Source organism: Tribolium madens, unplaced genomic scaffold, assembly GCF_015345945.1.
Source record: "Tribolium madens isolate multiple individuals breed KSU strain unplaced genomic scaffold, Tmad_KSU_1.1 Scaffold_3;HRSCAF=73;Tcas5.2_LG2, whole genome shotgun sequence".
Lineage (NCBI taxonomy): Eukaryota > Metazoa > Arthropoda > Insecta > Coleoptera > Tenebrionidae > Tribolium > Tribolium madens.
Window position 1 is genome coordinate 1,883,741 of NW_025401006.1, and position 22,085 is coordinate 1,905,825.

General features: G+C 33.9%; 7 protein-coding genes across 10 annotated transcripts; 5 read left to right on the forward strand and 2 right to left on the reverse strand.

Moving 5' to 3' along the window:
- Window positions 1-35: 35 nt before the first annotated feature.
- Window positions 36-609, forward strand: LOC123007144 (ATP synthase subunit e, mitochondrial). The gene is made up of 2 exons (XM_044402232.1): window positions 36-197; window positions 279-609. Exons 1-2 carry the CDS (start codon window positions 153-155, stop codon window positions 468-470), a joined length of 237 nt encoding a protein of 78 aa, XP_044258167.1. The 5' UTR covers window positions 36-152; the 3' UTR covers window positions 471-609.
- A 1,607-nt stretch (window positions 610-2,216) lies between these two features.
- On the forward strand, window positions 2,217-3,976 carry LOC123007377 (tubulin alpha-1 chain). The gene is made up of 2 exons (XM_044402646.1): window positions 2,217-2,378; window positions 2,546-3,976. Exons 1-2 carry the CDS (start codon window positions 2,376-2,378, stop codon window positions 3,893-3,895), a joined length of 1,353 nt encoding a protein of 450 aa, XP_044258581.1. The 5' UTR covers window positions 2,217-2,375; the 3' UTR covers window positions 3,896-3,976.
- Window positions 3,977-5,688: 1,712 nt separating this feature from the next.
- Window positions 5,689-10,739, forward strand: LOC123007767. Its single transcript, XM_044403202.1, has 4 exons — window positions 5,689-5,868; window positions 9,700-10,320; window positions 10,370-10,471; window positions 10,515-10,739. The coding sequence occupies exons 1-4, from the start codon at window positions 5,689-5,691 to the stop codon at window positions 10,737-10,739; spliced, it is 1,128 nt and encodes a 375-aa protein (XP_044259137.1).
- Window positions 10,740-11,033: 294 nt separating this feature from the next.
- LOC123007201 (NHL repeat-containing protein 2) lies at window positions 11,034-13,711 on the reverse strand. Of its 3 annotated transcripts, XM_044402345.1 has the most exons (5): window positions 13,517-13,710; window positions 13,294-13,457; window positions 13,078-13,244; window positions 11,969-13,033; window positions 11,034-11,919 (listed from the first exon to the last, which is right to left on the reverse strand). In XM_044402345.1, the coding sequence occupies exons 2-5, from the start codon at window positions 13,436-13,438 to the stop codon at window positions 11,158-11,160; spliced, it is 2,139 nt and encodes a 712-aa protein (XP_044258280.1). In that variant the 5' UTR covers window positions 13,439-13,457; window positions 13,517-13,710; the 3' UTR covers window positions 11,034-11,157. The 3 variants fall into 3 exon arrangements, with proteins under 3 accessions (XP_044258280.1, XP_044258281.1, XP_044258279.1); XM_044402346.1 differs by having other exon boundaries at window positions 13,081-13,244; window positions 13,294-13,711; XM_044402344.1 differs by having other exon boundaries at window positions 13,294-13,710.
- A 291-nt stretch (window positions 13,712-14,002) lies between these two features.
- LOC123008223 (E3 ubiquitin-protein ligase RMND5A) lies at window positions 14,003-15,593 on the forward strand. Its single transcript, XM_044403922.1, has 5 exons — window positions 14,003-14,170; window positions 14,256-14,810; window positions 14,856-15,124; window positions 15,178-15,332; window positions 15,382-15,593. The coding sequence occupies exons 1-5, from the start codon at window positions 14,035-14,037 to the stop codon at window positions 15,443-15,445; spliced, it is 1,179 nt and encodes a 392-aa protein (XP_044259857.1). The 5' UTR covers window positions 14,003-14,034; the 3' UTR covers window positions 15,446-15,593.
- A 233-nt stretch (window positions 15,594-15,826) lies between these two features.
- On the forward strand, window positions 15,827-17,346 carry LOC123008226 (aldo-keto reductase family 1 member B1-like). The gene is made up of 3 exons (XM_044403927.1): window positions 15,827-16,076; window positions 16,124-16,603; window positions 16,653-17,346. The coding sequence occupies exons 1-3, from the start codon at window positions 16,005-16,007 to the stop codon at window positions 17,055-17,057; spliced, it is 957 nt and encodes a 318-aa protein (XP_044259862.1). The 5' UTR covers window positions 15,827-16,004; the 3' UTR covers window positions 17,058-17,346.
- Window positions 17,052-18,575, reverse strand: LOC123008224 (aldo-keto reductase family 1 member B1-like). 2 transcript variants are annotated; one of them, XM_044403923.1, is made up of 5 exons: window positions 18,444-18,575; window positions 18,280-18,378; window positions 17,949-18,233; window positions 17,213-17,766; window positions 17,052-17,156 (listed from the first exon to the last, which is right to left on the reverse strand). In XM_044403923.1, exons 1-5 carry the CDS (start codon window positions 18,531-18,533, stop codon window positions 17,111-17,113), a joined length of 1,074 nt encoding a protein of 357 aa, XP_044259858.1. In that variant the 5' UTR covers window positions 18,534-18,575; the 3' UTR covers window positions 17,052-17,110. The 2 variants fall into 2 exon arrangements, with proteins under 2 accessions (XP_044259858.1, XP_044259859.1); XM_044403924.1 differs by having other exon boundaries at window positions 18,280-18,366; window positions 18,444-18,476.
- Window positions 18,576-22,085: the final 3,510 nt, after the last annotated feature.

Below are 22,085 nucleotides of genomic sequence, written 5' to 3' on the forward strand. Positions count from 1 at the left end.
TAAACATTTGAGACAGTTTTTTCAATTATATTAAATTCTACGCGCATGCCACCGTCAAATATGTCAATTTTTTGACATTAGTTTGACAGCACATTTGACAGTTTGAATCACTGTTCTCAAAATTTATTGTAAATATCTTCAATAAACTGAAAATGTCTGGTCTACCAGCTCCAGTTCGTGTTTCACCACTTATCAAAGTAATATTTTTGGTTATTTAATAATATTTAGCACTGATTACATTTTCAAAGTTACATAATCGACCTAACCTCAAATTTTAGTTCAGCCGATGGAGTTTGCTCACAGTGGGAGTCTTGTATGGGGCATTCCACCAAAGCAGACTGTCTAAGAAAGAAGCTGCTATTAGGGAAGTTGAACTTAAACAGAAAGCCATTCGTGATGAGAAATTAGCCGCTGAAAAGAAAATAGCTGCTGAGAAAGAAATTGCAGAATTGGAAGCACTTGCTAAATAAATTATGCAAAAAATTATTATTTGTAAAATAGTAGATTAAAGGTACCAACAAAAAACTTCAGTGTCCAATTTTTTTAACCGAGTGTCCTAAACACCTATTAAGTTTGTAATAAGTTGGAAATAAACAGTATTTTAGATCATTATGCGTAATTTTGTGTATATGTATAGATTGGCTGAGGCACTACGGGTTTCATATTAATGTATAATTATAAGTTAGACATATAGACAAGTTTGCATGCTGTATAAGTAAAATTTAAAACAATTATTTTTTTAATATTATGCAACCAAAAATACACCCAAATTTAAGAGTAGTTTATAACTTTTTAAATGCGTAATATATCTGACTCTTTTTTTATATAATTGTCATTTAATTAAGTAATTATAGTGTGAATAAACTACATGCACGATTAAAAATTTAATTCTCTGGTGTATTTTTTTTTTATATTTTCGTTATCAAATACAAGGTGATTCACGAAGAATAATGAGCCTGACCAAATTCTCGATGCAACTACCATTACTCTTCGCAAGTTATTTTGCGACAACTGTAATGTTGGTTGCATCGAAAATTTGGTCAGGCTCATTATTTCTCGTGAATCACCTTTATAACTTAAACAAACATTAGGCATTATTTTTTAGTGAGGGGAGAAGCGTCTCCATACAGTTAGAAGACTATCTTTAGGGGCCATAAACTAATTATTGTGTTTTATAAATATTTCGAAGTAATTTATAAGTAAACATATTGACCATGGAGATCAGCCTTGAAAAAACACCTACTTTCTTTCACAGGTAACTTTTGGGTCTCTGCTGTTCACGCAATCACAAATGGGTGTTATGTGGGCCGCTGAGAAACAAGCAGCACCTTATTTGAGTGAATTTTATAAGGCTTTGCAGCATGTGATGACCTCATAGTCTCCGTATATGGAGGTGATATCACAAATCCCTACCAAAAGCAGTATTTCGCAGGATGATTCATACTACTACTCTATTTCAAATAATTTCAACCCTAATCATTTAATCAATAAAATAAAATTTGTTCCCTTCATTTCGTTTTCAAAAAATTAATGGGATGATGTTTCTTGGATTTTTGATTTTTTAAGGTCTGAAAATACGTGTGTTATTAATAGCAACTCTTCTGGGTTAGGGTATGTCTGTTGTCTGCAATGCTGGAGAACGAGCAAGTTTATTTTGGGGTCAAAGAAAGTCCCGTCACTTGGAAAACAGTATTTTAAGATTTTGGTGTTAACTGCAGTGACAGATGTCTATTATATTTCATTTGAAACTAGTTTAGTTTATCACAAGATTTCATATCTATTGTTTTCTGAACGAAGGGAAAAGATTTCTCTGTAATAGCTAATAAATAATAACCTATCCAAACATGAGAAAAATGTCTCAAAATGATTATTATACACTCTTTCTCATTATTTCTATACAAAAATTCTCAGAAATTCACACTGGACTGCAGTGAATAATCTCCAAACGGTTTTTTTTGTACGATGGTGCAACGACCGGAAACCATGCTGTGCAAAATAATTGATAATGTCTCAATGCAAAGAAAAATAAGTAGAAAATAAAATACAAAATTGTATAAAAAATTATAAAATCGGAATAAAACATCCAAATTTTAGTCACAGGAAACTCAGATTTTTTTTTTAATATTGATTTAAAAAGAGATCGAGAACAAGGATAACAATCTTCCGTTAGAGACCGTTGGTGCCGACATGGCGGGGAGCCAATCAGATCGCTGGAAATCGGGCGTTGGTTGCTGACGTCAACAAGCTTATAAATAGCAACGACAGTTGAAAATCGAATCAAAGTCGTTTGGAAAAAGCCAGAGCTTGTATTTCCGAAGCGTACTCCAGTATTTCTGCTCTTTTTGTGGTGTAATCTATAAAACTCTACAACCAAAATGGTAAGTAATTTGATTTTTCATCTCAGTTATTGTTTTGCGGCCGTTTGACCGCGTGATTTCCTTGAATTTTGAGAATTTTGCCGGTAAAACGTGACAGTTGGTCGGCAGCCATGTTGGATTGACGCCGGTTCTAGAATAATTTTTTAATTTCGGTAATTTTTTTTCAGCGTGAATGTATCTCAGTCCATGTCGGCCAAGCCGGAGTCCAAATCGGCAACGCCTGTTGGGAATTGTACTGTTTGGAGCATGGAATTCAACCTGATGGTCAAATGCCCTCTGACAAAACCGTTGGTGGAGGTGACGACAGTTTCAACACCTTCTTTAGCGAAACCGGTGCTGGAAAACACGTTCCCAGAGCCGTTTTCGTTGACTTGGAACCTACAGTCGTCGACGAAGTGCGAACCGGAACTTACCGTCAGTTGTTCCACCCTGAACAATTGATCACAGGGAAAGAAGACGCAGCGAATAACTATGCAAGAGGTCACTACACCATTGGAAAGGAAATCGTCGATTTGGTTTTGGACCGTATCCGTAAATTGGCCGATCAATGTACCGGACTTCAAGGTTTCCTCATTTTCCACTCTTTCGGTGGAGGCACCGGCTCAGGTTTCACATCTTTGTTGATGGAAAGATTGTCGGTTGACTATGGCAAGAAATCGAAATTGGAATTTGCTATCTACCCCGCACCCCAGGTTTCTACTGCTGTTGTTGAGCCCTACAATTCGATTTTGACCACCCACACTACTTTGGAGCATTCTGACTGCGCCTTCATGGTCGACAACGAAGCCATCTATGATATCTGTAGACGCAACCTTGATATCGAACGCCCAACCTACACTAATTTGAACAGATTGATCGGCCAGATTGTCTCCTCAATCACCGCTTCTTTGAGATTCGACGGAGCTTTGAACGTGGACTTGACCGAATTCCAGACTAACTTGGTACCTTACCCACGTATCCACTTCCCTCTAGTCACCTACGCCCCTGTCATTTCCGCCGAGAAAGCCTACCATGAACAATTATCCGTTGCTGAAATTACCAACGCTTGCTTCGAACCCGCCAACCAGATGGTCAAATGCGATCCTCGCCATGGCAAATACATGGCTTGCTGCATGTTGTACCGTGGAGATGTCGTTCCCAAGGACGTCAATGCGGCTATTGCCACAATCAAGACCAAGCGTACCATCCAATTCGTTGACTGGTGTCCCACCGGATTCAAAGTTGGCATCAATTACCAACCACCCACTGTTGTACCAGGAGGTGACTTGGCCAAAGTACAACGTGCTGTTTGCATGTTGTCCAATACCACTGCCATTGCTGAAGCTTGGGCTCGTTTGGATCATAAATTCGATTTGATGTACGCCAAACGTGCTTTCGTTCACTGGTATGTAGGTGAGGGTATGGAGGAAGGTGAATTCTCTGAAGCTCGTGAGGATTTGGCCGCTTTGGAAAAGGATTATGAAGAGGTCGGCATGGACTCCGGAGAAGGAGAAGGCGAAGGTGGCGAAGAATATTAAACGAGTTAATATGAATTTCAAAATCTTTCGATTTTTTTTACAAGACAGTCTGATTTATTTCATTACATTTTTGCAACTCTATTATTGTCTTTTATTTTCCTAACAAGTAAGAATAGTTACCCAATAAGAGAGTGCACACCAGGTCATGAAAACAAATGGAGCAGTTTATAATAAAAGAGAGAAACATCTTTCTTATTCCTTCGTGAATATGAAAATTTGGTCAGATGATAGGTACAAGTATACAAGGTGTTTACGGTCTTAAAGTTGAAATTTAAAAGAGATGGCATGCACGGTAGAAGAAAATTAATACGCTATATAACATACAAATTCAGGGCATGAAAGAAAATAATTAATTTGTGTAAGAACTAAATTGCTGCTTCGGCTGCAACAATGGCCATCAGTATCATTCCCTTGTGTTTTGTCATAATTCATAAACATGGCAACCAATTTATTATTTTAAAGGTATTTGCGATACAAGTCCATGAATTTGAACAAATCAAACCTAGTAAAAACGATTTCGTTGGAAATGATTAAACAGATTTTGAATTTTGATAAAATTAAGGGGCAAAAGCAAATCAAATGACAATGTCAAAACCTTAAAACTATGAAGATACTTTTCGCTTTCATTGTAGTGGATATCATTTTATTATTTGTTGCAACATTTAATTTTATTTTTACAAAGAAGTAATTCCAGTTTCCAGTGACCCTCAAACCTTGGACCAATATTTTGAAGTTCTTAATAATAACTATTTTGAGTTATTTTTTTTTTGGTTTCTCTTCAATTACATTGGTCAAGAAATTTGAACAAATTTTCGGTAACATTGATTAAACTACCTTCCATGTTTATGATTTTTCACTCTGATTTCGAAAAATTTCACAAAAATAATTCAACTATTTATTTTATTATAAGCATACAATTTTTTTTAACTTTAGAAACATTAAAAAAGTCATATATTACAATAAAGGAGTGAAATCTCAACATTTTCTTTTGTTAGGGACGTTACTGTCGCATTTTAAAAGCCAACAATACAATTGCCCATCATGGAAGAATCCCAGCGGTCTTGATAGCGTTCTTCCATCTTTCTGATGTCTTGGTGGAACCTCTTGTTCGTCACTGACAGCCTTCAGATTTGTTGGAAAAAAATCCAAGTGGGAGTGCAGAAAATGTATTTTGGTAAAAAATGCAACAAGTAAACGGTACATGTTGTCAAAAAACGAAATGCATTTTGTTATTTAAAAAGTAAAAAACTACTGTTGACCAAATTGTCATCAATGTTACCGAACCTTGTTGACCTGTGTTATCAGGTCAATTTTCAACTCCACGACCGTTTCTATTTTTCAATTTTTTTTCGAAGGAATGGAATCTTTATTGTTCTGTGGACCCACCAATCTTATTATAATCATCTTTTATCAGTTGTAGTCAAACTAAATTTAATAAAATGTAATTTCACACTTACCACAGCAAACTTTAGAATTTTGAATTTAATGATGAATAAAAAACCCACGTGCTCTTCAAAATGAAATTAACAAACCGTTTTGTAAAGACATTAAGCTAGATAATACCATTACCAAACGATTAAAAATAATAGTTAATGAATTTTATAACGACAATAATGTATTTTTGGATTAATATTTCAATCTTAAATGGTATTTAGGTAAGTTATTAATGTTATTATAGTTGTTGTATAATCAGTTTTTCATCATTTTGTTGTTGCAATGAGTACTAAAAGAGACGGTAAACTTGGTTTATTTTATAAAACACCTATTTATAACAATTAAATACAGATTTGTTCATGTCATTGCTCCACTTTTTGGCTGTAGGACTGTTTCAAATAAAATTAATGAGATTATTTATTTACATGGCATTAATTTCAAACTGGCTGGCCTTTTTAATTGGACTATATCAATTTATGATGGATGCAGAATCAGTGTACATAATTCAATACGGTCCTATAATTTCGGGCTCCATTTACGTAAGTGTCGTAACAAAAAAAAATATAGGTTGTTCCGGCTAAACCCCACATTAGAAGTAAGTACATGTTGGGAGTACTAACAATGACATTTATCGAAAATTTTGTTTATAGCCATAATCGGTGTGGTCCTGGCTCAATGAAAATATTTTCAAGATGGCGACACTTCCGGTGTAACTGGAAGTGGGTATTACCTTCGTTAATTTAAATAGAAAGCGTTTTTTATTACATTTTTCTATTACTCAAGTGATTTTGAGAAAGTTTTTATCAGTCTTCCCCATACCTAAGTTTAACTGTTTTCGAGATTTTGTACTTTTTTGAAATTTTTTGTTTTTGCATCTTACTATTATTCAAAAATTGATACTATACCGTTTTTAATTATTCTGAAATCGTTTTTGGGGATATGAAAGATAAAGGTTAGATTTTCTCTTTGGTCTATTCATAATTGGAAAAATAATTGACAAATCCCCAAAATTTCATATGCCCAAATATGATTTCAAAATAATTAAAAATTATCGATTTTTGAATAGGATGGTATGCAAATCCAAAGAATTTCAAAAAAGTCTAAACACAAATTTCGAAAACGATTAAACTTTATTATTGAGACAGGGCCGCCACAAACGGGGGTGCAAAGCGTGCGACGCACGCGAGCGCCAGAGTTAAGGGGGCGTCAAAACAGTAACAAAATGTAATAAAAAAAAGACATTTTGAATTTCGCAGTGAACAAAAAAAACTGCAAGAAAAAACTGCAACCAAACAAAAAAAACAAAACGTTACCTATGTGAAAAAACTAGTCATGTGGCCGTTTCCTGTTTCAGAGATTAGAGTTCGAACACTGTAAGATGTACACCGTGAGCCATTCAAACGGTTTGTTGGATTTAAATGACTCAAGGTGTTCATCTTACAATATTCGAACTCTAATAGAGGTATTGCGCCGCCAAGTTCACTGAATCTGGACTTCTGAATAAAACAAATTTTATATAGTTTTGGGTTAAAAAAATACACATACTAAGATCGCATCCAATTTTTTATTTCCTTTCATTAGTTTGCTTTATTACTTAGTGGATTCGTGCTTTGTATTAGTCGAAAATTTGTTTTTAAATTAGAGATTTTTTTGGAAGTATTACAATTAAACAAATATCTTGGTACCATTTTTTAAAATTTTTAATCCTATTTTAATTATACGTTTAGATGTAATGATTGAAGCAAAAAAAAATTGCTGACAACTCAATGTAGAACCAAATTTTCCGATGATGCAAACTGTACGCCCAAAAGAAAACCAAAACTCTTTGATTACAAACATCAAGACGAAGTTGTGTTAGATGCAAAAAATAATTTCAAAACTAACTTTTCTACAGGATTTTGAATCAAGTTTTGTCTTCTTTAAATAATAGGTTTGAAAAACTAAATACATTTAATGATACATTTGGATTTGCTGACAATATTCTTGGGAAGAATTATTAAAAAAATTTCAGACTTTTAAAGTTTTAAAAATACATTTCATCGAAAAAATTATGCAAGAACCTTCAAATATTTTACAATATCTTTTTGAAAATAATTTAATTTCTACTTTTCCTAAAACAGCAATTCTACATTAAGAATTTTACTTTCCTTACCAGATCAATTTTGTCTGACAAAAGATCTTTTCTAAATTAAAAATCATAAAAAATTATTTAAGATTCACCATGGTTCAGTCTAGGCTAGCAGCTTATCTATTATTGCAATTGAACAAGAGCTGTTAGATAATTTAGATATAAAGGAGCTGGTTACAGAGTTTGCAAGTATGAAAGTGAGGAAAATACAATTTCTTTAAGGATTTATAGTTTCTATGATGTTATGTTTTATTTTCTTATTTGCGTTTTTAAAATCACAAATTTAATTTTTGATTAAATATTTTTTTTTTGTTCATTTGTTTTATTTTTTGGCACTTATACAGGGTGCGCCAGAACTCGCGCCCCAGAGAAAAATGTCAAATGCCAGCGGCAATGGGTCGCCAAAAAGTGCAGCCGAAGAAGTAACTTTTGCTTGCATAAGAAAGTTGAGAGACTCTTAATTCCACCAATCCCAGAAGGGCACCTCAGGGTATAATTGGAAAATTATATCCGTTGCTAGGTTACAAAAATAATACCAATTTGCCCAGAATTTTAAAAAATAGCTGGATTACTGTAATTGTCTGTCATGTTTTTGGCATAACACACTATTTTCGAATATTTTTCTCGCTGAAGATGTTGTGCATAAGTATAATGAGACGAAATCGTTGAAAATTTTTGAAAACTCGATTTCCATTGCGATGAACCAACAACTATTTTAATACTTTTAGATGTTTTCTTCAGAAGCATTGTTCCTCCTTAACTTTTTCTTCGATATGACACAGACAACAAGCCGAAAACTAATGCAAGTTAGATTAACCAGAAAGACAAAAATGTACGCCAGTTTCTTTACTTTATTGCAAAACTAACAGAAAAATGTACTTTTTATAAGAATTTGTGCTTGAACAAAACAGGTTAGGATAATTTTTACTGTCATAATTGTAGATTTATCAAGATATTTTTGTTCGGTAGTGTAACCTAAAAACACACATTGCACTAAGACCCCTTGCTTTCTTTTTCATTAAACAATCCACAAGAGTATTGCAATATTGATATTGAAATTAAACAGTCCACAAATTTACTGAAAATCATTGCTGATTCTCCCGGAAAAAAGCATTTGGAATATTCTCAGTCAGTCCACAAATTTACTGAAAATCATCGCTGAAATGCCCCCGGAAACAAAGCATTTGAAATTTTCTCTGTCATAATACGAATATGTCATTTATAATGACTACAACTTCTCTGATGCATCTACTTAGTGCGACCTTAAAAAATCAAGAAAAGCTTCTTCATTTTCAACTATGCGCGCCGTTCTGAGAACACCTCTAATTTCTTTTCGGTCTGGTAGGACTTGACCGATCTTGCACCCTGGGAATGGCCTTCAATGTGACCTTATAGCATGGGCGATTTCTGTCAGGAAAACGTTCGGAAAATATCCTAGCTGGCGTTACGCCAACACTTTCCAAAAATGGTTATTATCTCCAAATAATCAGCAGCTAATTACATGGTTAAAACTTGTTAACTTAAACCACACAATTGACATCTAACACAAATTCAAACCATTACACTCGTGTACAACCTCTTCGGGGAGAAAAATATTCCAAAATAGCGTGTTATGTCAACACATGACAGATGTGAAAATTACAGTAGACCAACTATTTATTGAAGATTCTAGACAAATTGGTATTATTTTTGTAACCCAGCAACAGATATAATTTTTCTGAGGTGCCCTTCTGGGATTGGCGGAATTAAGGGACTAATAACTTTCTTATGCAAACAAAAGTTACTTCTTCGGCTGCACTTTGTGGCGACCCATTGCCGCCGGCACTTGACATTTTTCTCTGGGGCGCGAGTTCTGGCCCACCCTGTATATTTTTAGGTATCACACCTATGTAATAAAATAAGTATACCCATATTTTCTTAACAAACTAACAAGGGGCGTCAAATTCAAATGTACACGCGGGCGTCAAAACCTCTAGCGGCGGCCCTGTATAGAGAGGGCTAATGAAAACTCTCTCAAAATCACTTGAGTAATCCAAAAACGCAATAAAAAACATAGCTTTCTATTTAAAATAACGAAGTTGATACTCACTCCCGGTGTATCCAAAAGTGCTGCCATCTTGAAAATACTTTCATTAAGCAAGACCTAACCGATTATGGCTATAACACAATCATTGTTAGCACTTCCAATACTTTTAATGTGAGGCTTAGCCAGAACAGCCTGTATAACAAAAATCTTCAATAGGTCCTAGCATCTCTTTGCGGAATCCTTTTTATGAGAGATGCAGAAAAGTTTCAACACGAGTTCGACTTCTGGAGTGAACATAATGCAAACAAAGAAACCCAAATTGCCATTAAGCAACACATCTATTCAGTTAACGTTTACGTAATTTTAAATACTGTACTAGCATTTGTAGCTGGTACAAGTCTAATTCTGCCAAATAAAGATGAAAGTCACTATCACTATGCTATAAAAATACTAATGGAAATGGAGATAATAATTCCTCGAAAAATAATTCGATGTTTGTACTACCTCTACAAAGTAGATTTTGTCCTGATGTTTCCACTGATGACTGTGAATTCTCTTCGAGCACTTTATTTTAGCAGAAAATTTAAATTTCAAGTAAAATTACTAGTAGAGCGTATTAAAGAAATGACAAAAAATTACAACGTGGATGATCCTAATTTATTTTACAATGTCCGATATCAAGATGAGATGAAACAAAAGCTCAAATTATTTATTCGTCGGCATTCATATATTGCGCAGTATGTCGCAAAAATAAATAAATCTATTGGACCATTTATCGTCATGTATGCCATATCGGCAACATTATTAGGAATCTGTGTATTGCTCATCGCTGCAACTGTAAATTTAACATAAGAGTTGGAAATTTATGACGTAGGTAATATTTCAGGGCACAATTTACTACAGTACATATCAAATAATTTTGAGTGGTGCAATTTATCTCAGCACCCTCTTTTGTGCTATTGATGCCAGTGAAACTGTCGAAATAGAGGTAAATAAATGTTTGCTGAATTTAATAAATAGTCAATTTTTAGAGTGCTGAAATTTACAATACAATACTGGTTCAATCGTGGTACACTTGGAATAACGAGAATAGAACAATATTCATAATTTTTCTAATGAACTGCGAAAAACCGATACAAATCACGAAATTTAGCGACACATTCTACGTCAATTACAATTGGGGAATTTCTGTATTAAAAAAAATCTACTCGTTGGGATCAGTGTTTTTCAATTTGCGTGGATATATTGACAAGTAATCACCATTAAAGAATGGTAGGTTATTGTTTAGAATAAAACACTATTGATTTATTTAATTCTTACTGATATTTTGCCAACGATAAATACTAATGATAATGATAATGAATGTAATTTAAATGATTGTTCCCAAGTTAATCTTTAAATAAAAATTTCATCCTTACTAAGTTTCTCAGATATAAAAATATATTAACTGGAATAGTATTTTTTTTAACTTGCGGGGATATATAGACCACAATCGTAAAATAGACTATTTTACGAACGTGATAACAAATAAAGAAATTAGAATCAAAGAAAATAATTAAAAGAAAAGTTTATTATGTTAATAAAGTCACGTTTATTTCAAGGAATAAATAAAATAATTTGCCATAGTACTTAATAAAATCTACAACAAAGCTCTTCATTCGTGTCAAAAAACAATTAATTTACTTGAATATTATTCGGATCTAGAACCACGTTAATATTTGCATTTACACTAGTCGAAACATTACTTTTCAAGTTAATAGGCACTCGGACAATAAAACTTTTGGGTAAACATGTTTCAACAGTACAAGTTACCAAATCAAAAATAAAATCAATTTGGCCTTGATTGGGGACACTAACCACCACATCAATATTTTTCAATTTATCGCCACTACTAGGGACGCAAGACCATGTAACATCCGGAAGCTTAACTGACCATTTTTGTGGTGCTTCTTCTGTCAATTTTAAACCGTTGGTAAATTCGATGTTTAATGAAAATATTATTTTTCCACCTTGATTATTAATTGTGATACTTGGATAATCCAGTATTTGGTGTTTAATTTCTACGTCACTCGATGTCTTTTCCGCCAAATTTAAATTTAATTTATTTATGGACTTGACGGAATAATCGGAACCGAGAGTTAAGATTTTAACACAGTGGTTGTTAGTGTCCGCTAGGTATATTTTTCTTCCATCTGAAGAGACACACAAACCTGCAGGCTCGCTAAATGATTGACTTTTGCCGCCATCTGTGGCGTCTGAAGCCGGAAGTGTGACCGTAGACACGGAGTTTTCCTCAATTTTCACTTTTTTCAACTTGTGGTTGTAAGTATCGGCCACGAAAAGCAAATCTTCGTCTTTTGACATCGCGAGACCTAGAAGGTGTTGAAACTTTGCTTCAAACAAGGTTCCGTCTTTGTCCCCAAACGCGAATAAATTCTGAAATGAGATGATATAGTAACAACAAGAGTTGAAAAATTATTATTACATTTGGGTTTCTGTCTCCTCCAACCACGGGCATGACTTTTCCATCCACCAATGACAAGCGTCTCACACTTGAACTCTCACTATCAGCAATATAAAGTTCCTTGTTTTTGTTACACAAAGCTAAACCAGAGGGCTGTGCAAACCCAGCAGCGTGTGGATAAGCATTATTTTTATTTTCTTCTTTCCCAGACCCAGCAATGCTTAGACAAGTCCCAGCAGGATACTTTTTACATTTCCACCAAACTGTGTCTTCAAGAAACAAGGCCCAAATCTGATGAGTCCCTGCCATTGCAATAATTAAAATTTCTCTAAGTGGGGGATTCCCATCTGGGTAAAAACTCATATCCATGTCTGGCGTTCTATAAATACACAAATCCCAAGGTGATGATATAAATTGTTGCGTCCATTGTTTCCCTCCAGCTCTGTCATGACCTTGTACACCTGACCCAACAACAGTCTCAACTGTTTTATTTTTTAAATTGATTTTCCGAATTGCGTGATTTTCTGTGTCAGCAACAAAGAGAATATTTTCATTTTGGAAAGCTAGACCTTGAGGGGCGTTAAATTCACTTTGTGTAAAAGTTCCATCGCGAAAACCAATTTTCCCGCTACCAACTTGATGTAAAATGGTCCCGTCTGATTTTAAAATAAGAATGCGATTGTTGCCGGTATCTGATATGGCTAAAATTTCTTGTTGGCCCTCTGTAACGAAATTCGTTATTTTGCCAGGAAATAACAAGGGGCCTTTTAAATCAGGGAGTAAATGATAAGCTGATTTGAATGGAATCTGATGATTAGAAATTTGATTTTTCTCCTTATAGTATTCTAAAGAAGCTCTGATATATGTTTGTAAGTTTTCTTTGTGTCCTTCTCCCATTAGCATAACAATGGGGTTGGCATTTGGTCCCAAAATCAGTAAAGTCGGCCAGCAATTGACCTCGCAATTTTTCCACATTTGGGAATTCAAATCGTTGACGACAGGATGGGTGATGTTGTAACGTTGCACAGCCGCAAGGATATTCGAGGACACTTTCTCATTTTCAAACTTTGCGCTGTGGACACCTATCTGTATAAAACATTAGCACAAAACTAAAAATAAAAAAAACTTACCACAACAAGGCCATCTTCTACAGTAAATTCCTTTTCTATTTCGCGCAAGTCGGGGATGATATGCATACAGTTAATACAGCAATACGTAAAGAAATCCAAAACGACAATTTTACCCTTCAAATGCTTCGAAAAAGACAAAGGTTCGGAAACATTGAACCATTCAAGTCCTAAAGGGCAAAAGTGAGGTTATGTGCAACAATGGAAACAAATGAATACCTGGTGTAAAATCCTTGATGGGCTGATAATTTAAATTTTCTAAATATTCCTTAATTGCTGCATTTTTATTCCCTTTTTGTCTTATCAAACTTGATAATTTTTGGTGGGAATAATACAACATATCGTCTTCGCTGTCTGAATCCATTCTTGACCGAAATAAACGTCTAAACCAAATTTTGAACAATAAAAACGGTTAAAAAGTCCCGATTAAAACGTATGCTACCTGAGTAACACTACTTGTGATTAAATTTATTGAAATCACAGCTGTAAATACTACTTTGGTTAATGACTCATCAAAAAAAAAGCACTAAAATAAATGTACACAAAAATCTCGATGAAAACAAAGGAAAAAGGAAAGTGATAAGTTTAGTGTAATAAAAACGCGGAAACAACTTGAAACAATAGCGGAATAGGCTAAAATTACATTATTTTCAATTTTTTAAAGATCTCTAAGTTATGCAACTAAGAATACACAACTTACAAAAAACATTTTTACGCTTGGGACTATATGCTCTTGAGGTTTTAAAAATCTAAAAACTAAAACGTCGCAAGTTTGCGTCCAATTTATAAATAAAGATGTATTAACTATTATGTATTAAGTTTTTAAACTTTTAAGAAATTAACGTTTTATTACAACTTAAAGCAATTATTAAGACTCTTCGCGCATAAGACTCCCTTCGCATATTAATACCACTGACATGCAGACTGACAAGACAAGTGACAGTTTTCCAGAAAGTAAATATGGACGCCTGTTTAGCAGTCGAAAAAGAAATAGACAGAGTTTTAACAAAATTTGGTGATATCAATGAAAACACGGGTCGCATTTTATCCGATTTGATAACGCATATCGAGCGCTTAAAGGCCGAACTCGAAAGCGGTAAGTAATTGCAAGAAAAAAAGTTCGCAGTCATTCCCCCCAACAAAACAAAGAGTTCTAATTATATAGCAATTACCGCTTTTAGCTCCTGAAGATCACATTTTGACAAATGTCCAAATAGATATCCTGAAACAATGTATGGGAAAAGTAAAAGAAACCGTCTCGAGACTCACTACAGATCACCGGGATTTGCACAGTACTGTTTCAAAAGTTGGTAAAGCCATAGATCGGAATTTCATTGCTGATTTTGCTGCCACTAGTCGCGAGGAGGTTTTCGCAGCCCCCGATAAAATAAATCTAATTAATAAAGTGATCTGTCAGCATTTGTATAGACAAGGAATGCAAGAAGTAGCTGAGGCTTTGGTGCAAGATGCTGATATTGCGCCAGAGATTCACAATAAGGAGCCGTTTACTGAACTCAATCACATACTAGACAGCCTTAAACAGAAAGACTTGGAACCAGCCTTAGCTTGGGCTACTGCTCATCATGACGCTCTTGAAGCGCAAAATTCGTCATTAGAATTTAAGTTACATAGGTTGAAATTTATTGAATTGTTGAAACAAGGTGCTTCCCATCAAACTGATGCTATCTCGTATGCTAGGATTCATTTTAGGAAATTTGTACTTAGACATGAAAAAGGTAAAGTTGAGAAAAAAGTCAACAAGTTATTAATTTTTATTTTAGATATACAAACCTTAATGGGAATGCTTCTCTACGTCCCAAATGGTATCGGCAGCTCTCCCTACAGTTGCTTATTAGATTCAGAAATGTGGTTAGAAATTTACGAACTTTTCACTAATGATGCTTGCCAATTGTTGGGAGTAAGTGTCAATAGTCCATTAGGGACTTGCATCAATGCTGGGTGTTCAGCTATACCTGCGTTGCTTAATATCAAACAAGTCATGATGCAGAGACAAGTGACAGGGATTTGGAATGGCAAAGATGAATTACCGGTATTTAATTCAATTTTTTTGCAAGTTAGGTTGTTAAAAATTAATTATTTTAGATTGAGATTGATTTAGGTAGTGAGGGGAGGTATCACTCGATGTTTGCTTGTCCTATCTTAAGACAACAATCCACTCAAAATAACCCACCAATGAGGCTTATCTGTGGACACGTAATATCAAGAGATGCTTTGCATAAGTTATGTAATGGAAATAAGTAAGTTGTTTTGTAATCAAGACAAATTTATACTGATTGTCTTCCGTAGGATGAAATGTCCGTACTGTCCAATTGAACAAAGTCCTTCAGATGCGAGACTTATATATTTTTGAAGGTTACACCAGCAGCGTTAATTGTAATTGTTACTCACATTTTCTACATATTAACTATGTTTTTCTAATGATTGTTAATGGTATTTATTTGGTTTGTGTTCTATTGTGATCTCGTAAACTGATATAGATTAAATACTTAGTCCACTTTTTTCATATTTTTATTGTTAATACTTTCATAAGAAAATAATATATGGTTATATAACAAAATTACGAAATAAACGTCGGTAATTGCAAAATTTTTATTTATTTATCCTAGCTAAACTAAAATTAAAACTATCATGTTCTGGAATTCATAAAACCTTAGTAATGCGATGCTCGTTGATAATGAATAGATGTTAATTTTCTAGCAGCTTCTCATATTTGCATAAGTGGGGACTAAAAGCACGCTAATAAAAACAATTTTCCTGTTATGATTAATAGCGTCACGTGATTTACCAACTATTACTTAACTCCCATTCGAGTACAAATGTAAGTTACTTTAGCAAAACTAAATTTCGTAATCTATTTGTAAATTCGAAAAAAGATAAATAAAATTAGCAGTGCGTTTTTTTCTTACGAAATGGTAGTTGCACCTTTAGTAACCCTCAACAACGGTAAAAAATGCCCTCAACTCGGTTTAGGGACTTGGCTGGTACGTTTGTAAATTTTAGTAAGCATAATTAGTTAATTTGTTCCCAGTCTGAGCCAGGGGAAGTGCAAAAAGCCGTCAAACACGCCATTGAAATCGGCTACCGACACATCGATTGTGCTATGCTTTACGGTAACGAAAAAGAAATTGGTGAAGCGATTAGGGAAAAAATTGCCGATGGGACTGTTAAAAGAGAGGAACTTTTCATCGTAACGAAACTCTGGAACACGTTTCACGAACGTGAAAAAGTCGTTCCAACTTGTAAAAAATCATTGAAGAATTTTGGCCTGGATTACCTCGACTTGTATCTTATTCACTGGCCTGTAGCACAAAAGATCAAAGGCGAATTAAACATAAGACTGCCTTTCAAGGACTCCGTAGGGATTGATTATGACTATGTGGAGACGTGGAAAGGAATGGAAGAATGTGTGGATTTGGGGATTGCAAAAAGTATCGGTCTATCGAATTTTAATAGCAAACAATTGGAACGAGTTTTGAAAAACGCGAGAATCAAACCTGTGATGAATCAAGTTTGTTTCATTGGAATTGGAAATATTCTTCTAATTATATTTTTTTTAGGTTGAAGTGAGTCCAAATTTGAATCAAAAAAAGTTGATTCAATTTTGCAGAGCTCGAGATGTACAAATCACAGCTTATAGCCCTTTTGGATCACCGGCGAGGCCTTGGGCCAAACCTGGTGATCCTGTTTTGAGACTCGATGATCCCAAATTGGTCAAAATTGGCCAAAAGTATAATAAAACAGCGTGTCAAGTAATTTTACGCTATTTGATACAACTGGGAACTATTCCAATCCCAAAATCGTCCAATCCAAGTCGTATTGAACAAAACATCGACGTTTTTGATTTTGAGTTAAGTGAGGAGGATATGGTGATTGTGGACAGTTTCAATTGTGACGGAAGGGCAGTCCATGCTGAGGAACTCAAAGGCTTGCCTCACTACCCGTTTGAAGGTGTAGAATTTTAGTAGTAATATTTTTATTAACCTCATAATAAAATATTGGAAAAAATGTAACACAATCAATAATCATCATTTTCGAATGGATGGTGTGGGTGCCCCAACCCCCTAGAAAGAAAAAAATAATGACGATCAATTACACCGCAAAAAAAACAAATACTTACGCAGTCATTGGGCAAAAACGGCCGTTACAATCAAACGTATTCAAATATTTAACATCATCAGCCGACAATTCAAAATCAAAAATATTGAAATTCTCCTCAATCCTAGACTTTGTGACCGACTTAGGAATGGTAATGACCCCTCTTTGCACTTGATATCTCAACACGATTTGAGCAGAAGTTTTGTTATATTTTTTCGCAAGTTCTTTAAGTTTGGGGTCATCCAATAATTGGGGTTCATCTGGTTTAGCCCAGGGTCTATCGGGAGAACCAAGGGGGCTATAACCAGTCACAGTGATGTTTTTAGATTTGCAAAATTCAATCAATCTGCTTTGATTGAGATAAGGGTGGCATTCAACCTGATTTGTAACTGGAGTAATTGTTGCGGCTGATAAAATTCGCTCAATTTGGCGTTTGTTGAAATTGGAAATTCCGATGGACTTGGTTAGGCCTTTTTTGACCAGTTCTTCCATGGCTTTCCAAGTGTCGACGTAATCGACGTCGCTGAATTGGATTTTACCTTGAGGGTCGGTTGGGAATAGTGACCCTGCTTCTTCCTATAATTTTGCATTTTTAATTATTTATAGTTTTCAATTACGTTGATAAGCTAAATGGTTTAATTCAAAATTGTATAACATTGTTATCTAACTGATAACTTTGTATAACCTTCTGGTATGAAGTTAGTTTATCACACATGTAATAATGTGATGGAATCTTACAATGACTTGAAAATCTATACCTTGTAAGCAAGAGGCCAATGGATCAGATACAAGTCTAGATACTCGAGCCCCAAGTCTGACAACGTCTTCTTAATTGCACCCTCTACCAAATCAGGACGGTGGAATGTATTCCACAATTTGCTTGTAACAAAAAGCTCTTCACGTTTTACGACTCCTTGCTTGATTTTAGCAATGATAGCGTCTCCAACCTCGTTTTCATTCCCGTAAACGTGAGCACAGTCGATGTGACGGTAGCCAATATCAATAGCATCTTTTACAGCTTGGGCTACTTGTCCTGGTTTGGACTGGATTTAAAATTAATCAATGGTTTTTAAAATATCTAAAGCTTACCTTCCATGTTCCCAAACCAAAGATTGGGATTTCTAGCCCGTTGTTGAATCTGACTTTGGGGACTTTTGCCATGTTATCTCTTAGAGACTGAATAGACGACTACTCAGTTTAATTTATTTATTTAGTACAAACCTATTACAACGTCTTATCTGTTTGATACTTACAGCTGATTTAATTAAATTTGCTTTTCCACTGATATCCCTAGCTAAATAATTATTAAATGTTGTCCTTAAGAACTGGCAAAAAACAAACATGTCATTTGCCACGAGACAGTGACAGATAATAATGATTTGAAAATGGCCGCGAAAAAATTAATCATTTACACGTTATATAATAGTTATAAAACGAAAAAATGCGTTGAGCCACAAGATTTTATATTTTTATTAATTACTCCATTTTTAAATTTTGCCCATTTTAAATACGTTTTTCTCAGACCCTGTAAATAGTGTATGTAAAATCTTATAGCAAAAAAAATACAGGGTGCCCATTTTAGCTGCTCCCGCCATAGGCAACCAATTTAACTTTTCATATGAGACTTTGTATTTAAAATGTTATTTTTTATAATAAACGAATAGACAGCTGCTGGTTATGTCCGTGATTTTCTCAGTTTTTATTGCAAAATTAATTCAAGTTGTAATTAATTCGTGACAATCCTAAAAATGAACTATGTTGTACAACATCTCTGAAAAAACGGATATGATATTAATTTTGGGGGAGTACCGCGAGAATTATAACGCAGTCTGTATGCCATAAGATAGCCAGGAAAATAAAGAATTCCATCAAATTATGTTTTCCTGAAGATTCTGAGCAATTTACGGCAAACTGGGCAATTTAAAAAAGTTAAAGTGAGAAGACGTTAAGCCGAGTCACCTCCGCATCGTCCGAGATGGATTAAATCGCTAATATTCGAGATATATTCAAAGCTTTATCGTATCATCTACTTACCTTGTGGAAACATTTTAGATTTGCAAGATAATCGAGTGAATAAGAGAGGCAATGTGTCAAAAACTGAAAGGTCAATGGAATGTTTACTATGATTTTGTACCTAATTAATATATTTTGAGTTGGTATCTAACGTATAATGTCTCGGATCGAACGTATTAAGCGAACATAATAGATGATGATACGATAAAATAGTTAATACTTCATACAAAGTAGTTTATGAAATGTACAAATAAAATGGGCACCCTGTAGTATTAAGTACATACATACAATGGCGAGCATTAAATTTTGGTAGGTAATGTCATTTTGACACTTCATCTTTTTGTCAAAAAAACTAGTTTTCCTGTGTAATTTTGTCTGTTGTCAACCTTCTTTCAAAAATGAGTATAAATGTCAAAACACTACGCCAAAAACTAATTAACAAATATTTTATTGTATCGCCAGTCTCTAACTTCAACAAAATGAAAATAATTACCATGCTGGAGAGAGGATTTTTTGGAGGTGAGGTAGCTGTTGATCAGTTGGGGTTCGTAAAAAGTTCCATGCTCGGTTCCGATAGCTATTTGACATCCACACGTTCGTTTCACGTGTTTATGCAATGATAGGTAATGCTCGTCATTGTTGCGGTCTTTGAAAACTGAGAAATACACTTTCGGCATACTATTTGCTATTTTAAAAATTCATAAAGTGTAAACTAAATAGGCTTTCATCAAGGATGACAATGTCAGTTTCAATTTTTGAGATGCGGATGGTGCTGCAATAAAATATTAATTATTTTTGTCTACAAAATTTAAGTTCATTGTTTTAAACTAAAGTTTTCCACTCTACTACACTGATCCGTATTATTTGAATGACATTTTAAAAACTTCAGTTTCAGGGCATTTTACAATGGCAAAATTTTAGATTTGTCAAAGTGTCTTAGTTTTCAACGACCGCAGAGCTTCATTACAGCCAAGCGTTGGTTAATTCTATTTTATTTACAATCAGCCAATGTAAAAATAACAACTTACTATTAATCTTGAATAATAAAATAATATCCTGATGTAATAAATATAAGTCAATGTAATGAGCGGAGCATGACAGTAAAAAAAATATAATAACCATCAAAATACAATTCCAAAAATTGGCCCTTTTTTAGTTAGTTTCTGAATATTATAAATGTTGTGTGGCCGTTAAAGAATATCAAATAACAACATACAACCTAACTAATTCGCTAATTGTAATGATAGTCGGGCTCATCAAAGTTATGCAAACCATTTTCTAGGTATGTAATATTGTTTGGGGTATAAAAATTTCCCGGATAGTTTTAGTAATCATCATCCCAGCTGTTGTTATGTCATGAAATTGATAGATTACAATATGATTGCGAAAAAATTTATTTTTTGTATAAAACAACTGTTTTAGGGACTCATTTGACTCCTTAAAATGAGTCTTTTCCGGACTCAATAAAATAGTACGCAAAACGGTTATTTTAGGTACTCAGTCCCCAAAACAGTTTTTGCGGACTAAAAAAATAAAATTGGTTATCATGGTAACGAAATTTTTGTAATTAGTAAGAGGTGTGAATTCGTGTTTTGGGAGCTTTAACAAAAAAATCTTGTATGCACCACGTACGCAACAGGTTTTAGGTGACTCCCTCTCATTAAAGACTCGGTTCCTACGTCGCTTCGTCATTAATTACGATTCTATTTTGCATACTTGATACATAAATAGCTATTTCAAAGTGCAGAAACAATTTTTTATCACTCAACAACAATCCGAAGTGGTCAAAACTATAGTTTTGTCTATAAACATTTTTACGCTAATAAGAATTACTCTTGAAAAATGCCCATTAATAAATTGAAAACTATACTAACTTATTATTTTAAATGTTTTCGAAAGGAAAATTCTTGTCCCACCCACTTAAAATCCCCCATTTTTTTACTCCACAAGGCTTTACTTAAAACTTAAAAACTTAAACCCATCAAAAATTAAATTAAATTGTCAAGTCATTTAGAAGAAAAAATTTGATTTAATCATTTTTATCATAAATTTTCCATTAATCGCCGTGAAAAAATTTACAATATTGCTACTTGATAAGATACCGATTATTTTATTAAATAATCTTAAATATTTTTCTTATGTAATCTATAATGAAATATTTTATATTTATTGCGTAACTGTATTTATATTAATATTTTCACAAGGCAAAATTGTAAAACCATAGCGTAAAACCCCCATTTTCGAAGTACTTAAGGTACTTTCATTATTTTTTAAAATTTCTTTACCCTTTTACTTAGTTTTGTTTAATTTAGTTTAGAAAATAAACTACATTGAAGTGATAAATAACACTATGTAACAAAATGTGAGCAAGTTTGCGTTTATTTTATTTTGTTGTTGTTTATTGAGTGTTTAGGTCCTAATAAGTGAAACTGTGTTAAAAATTTGTAAGTAGTGTCGGTAGAACTAACATAATGAAAAAAAGAAATCTTTTTAAAATTGAATCATTGTAAGTTTATATTTTGACCACAAACAAGAAAATAACAAAATTCTATCAATAATTAATAAACCAAGGAACTATAATAACAAACATAAATTAACAGGTAACTTCAAAACTAATGTGAGATCGCTTTTTGCGCTTGTAAGCTGAACTATCATAATTACGAACTAAGCCCCAAAGGTAGTCCCTCATCATTGCAGTATTCCAGCGTCCTTGATATCGCGTTACCATTTCTTAGATATCTTGGTGAAATCTCTCACCATGTACTTCGCCGACTGCTCCCAAATTTGGTCTAAAGAAATACAAATGGAAATGCAAGAAATGAAGCTTTATTGACATCATACATCCAAGTTGGTGATAGCATTGAATTAAATTTTCAATACGT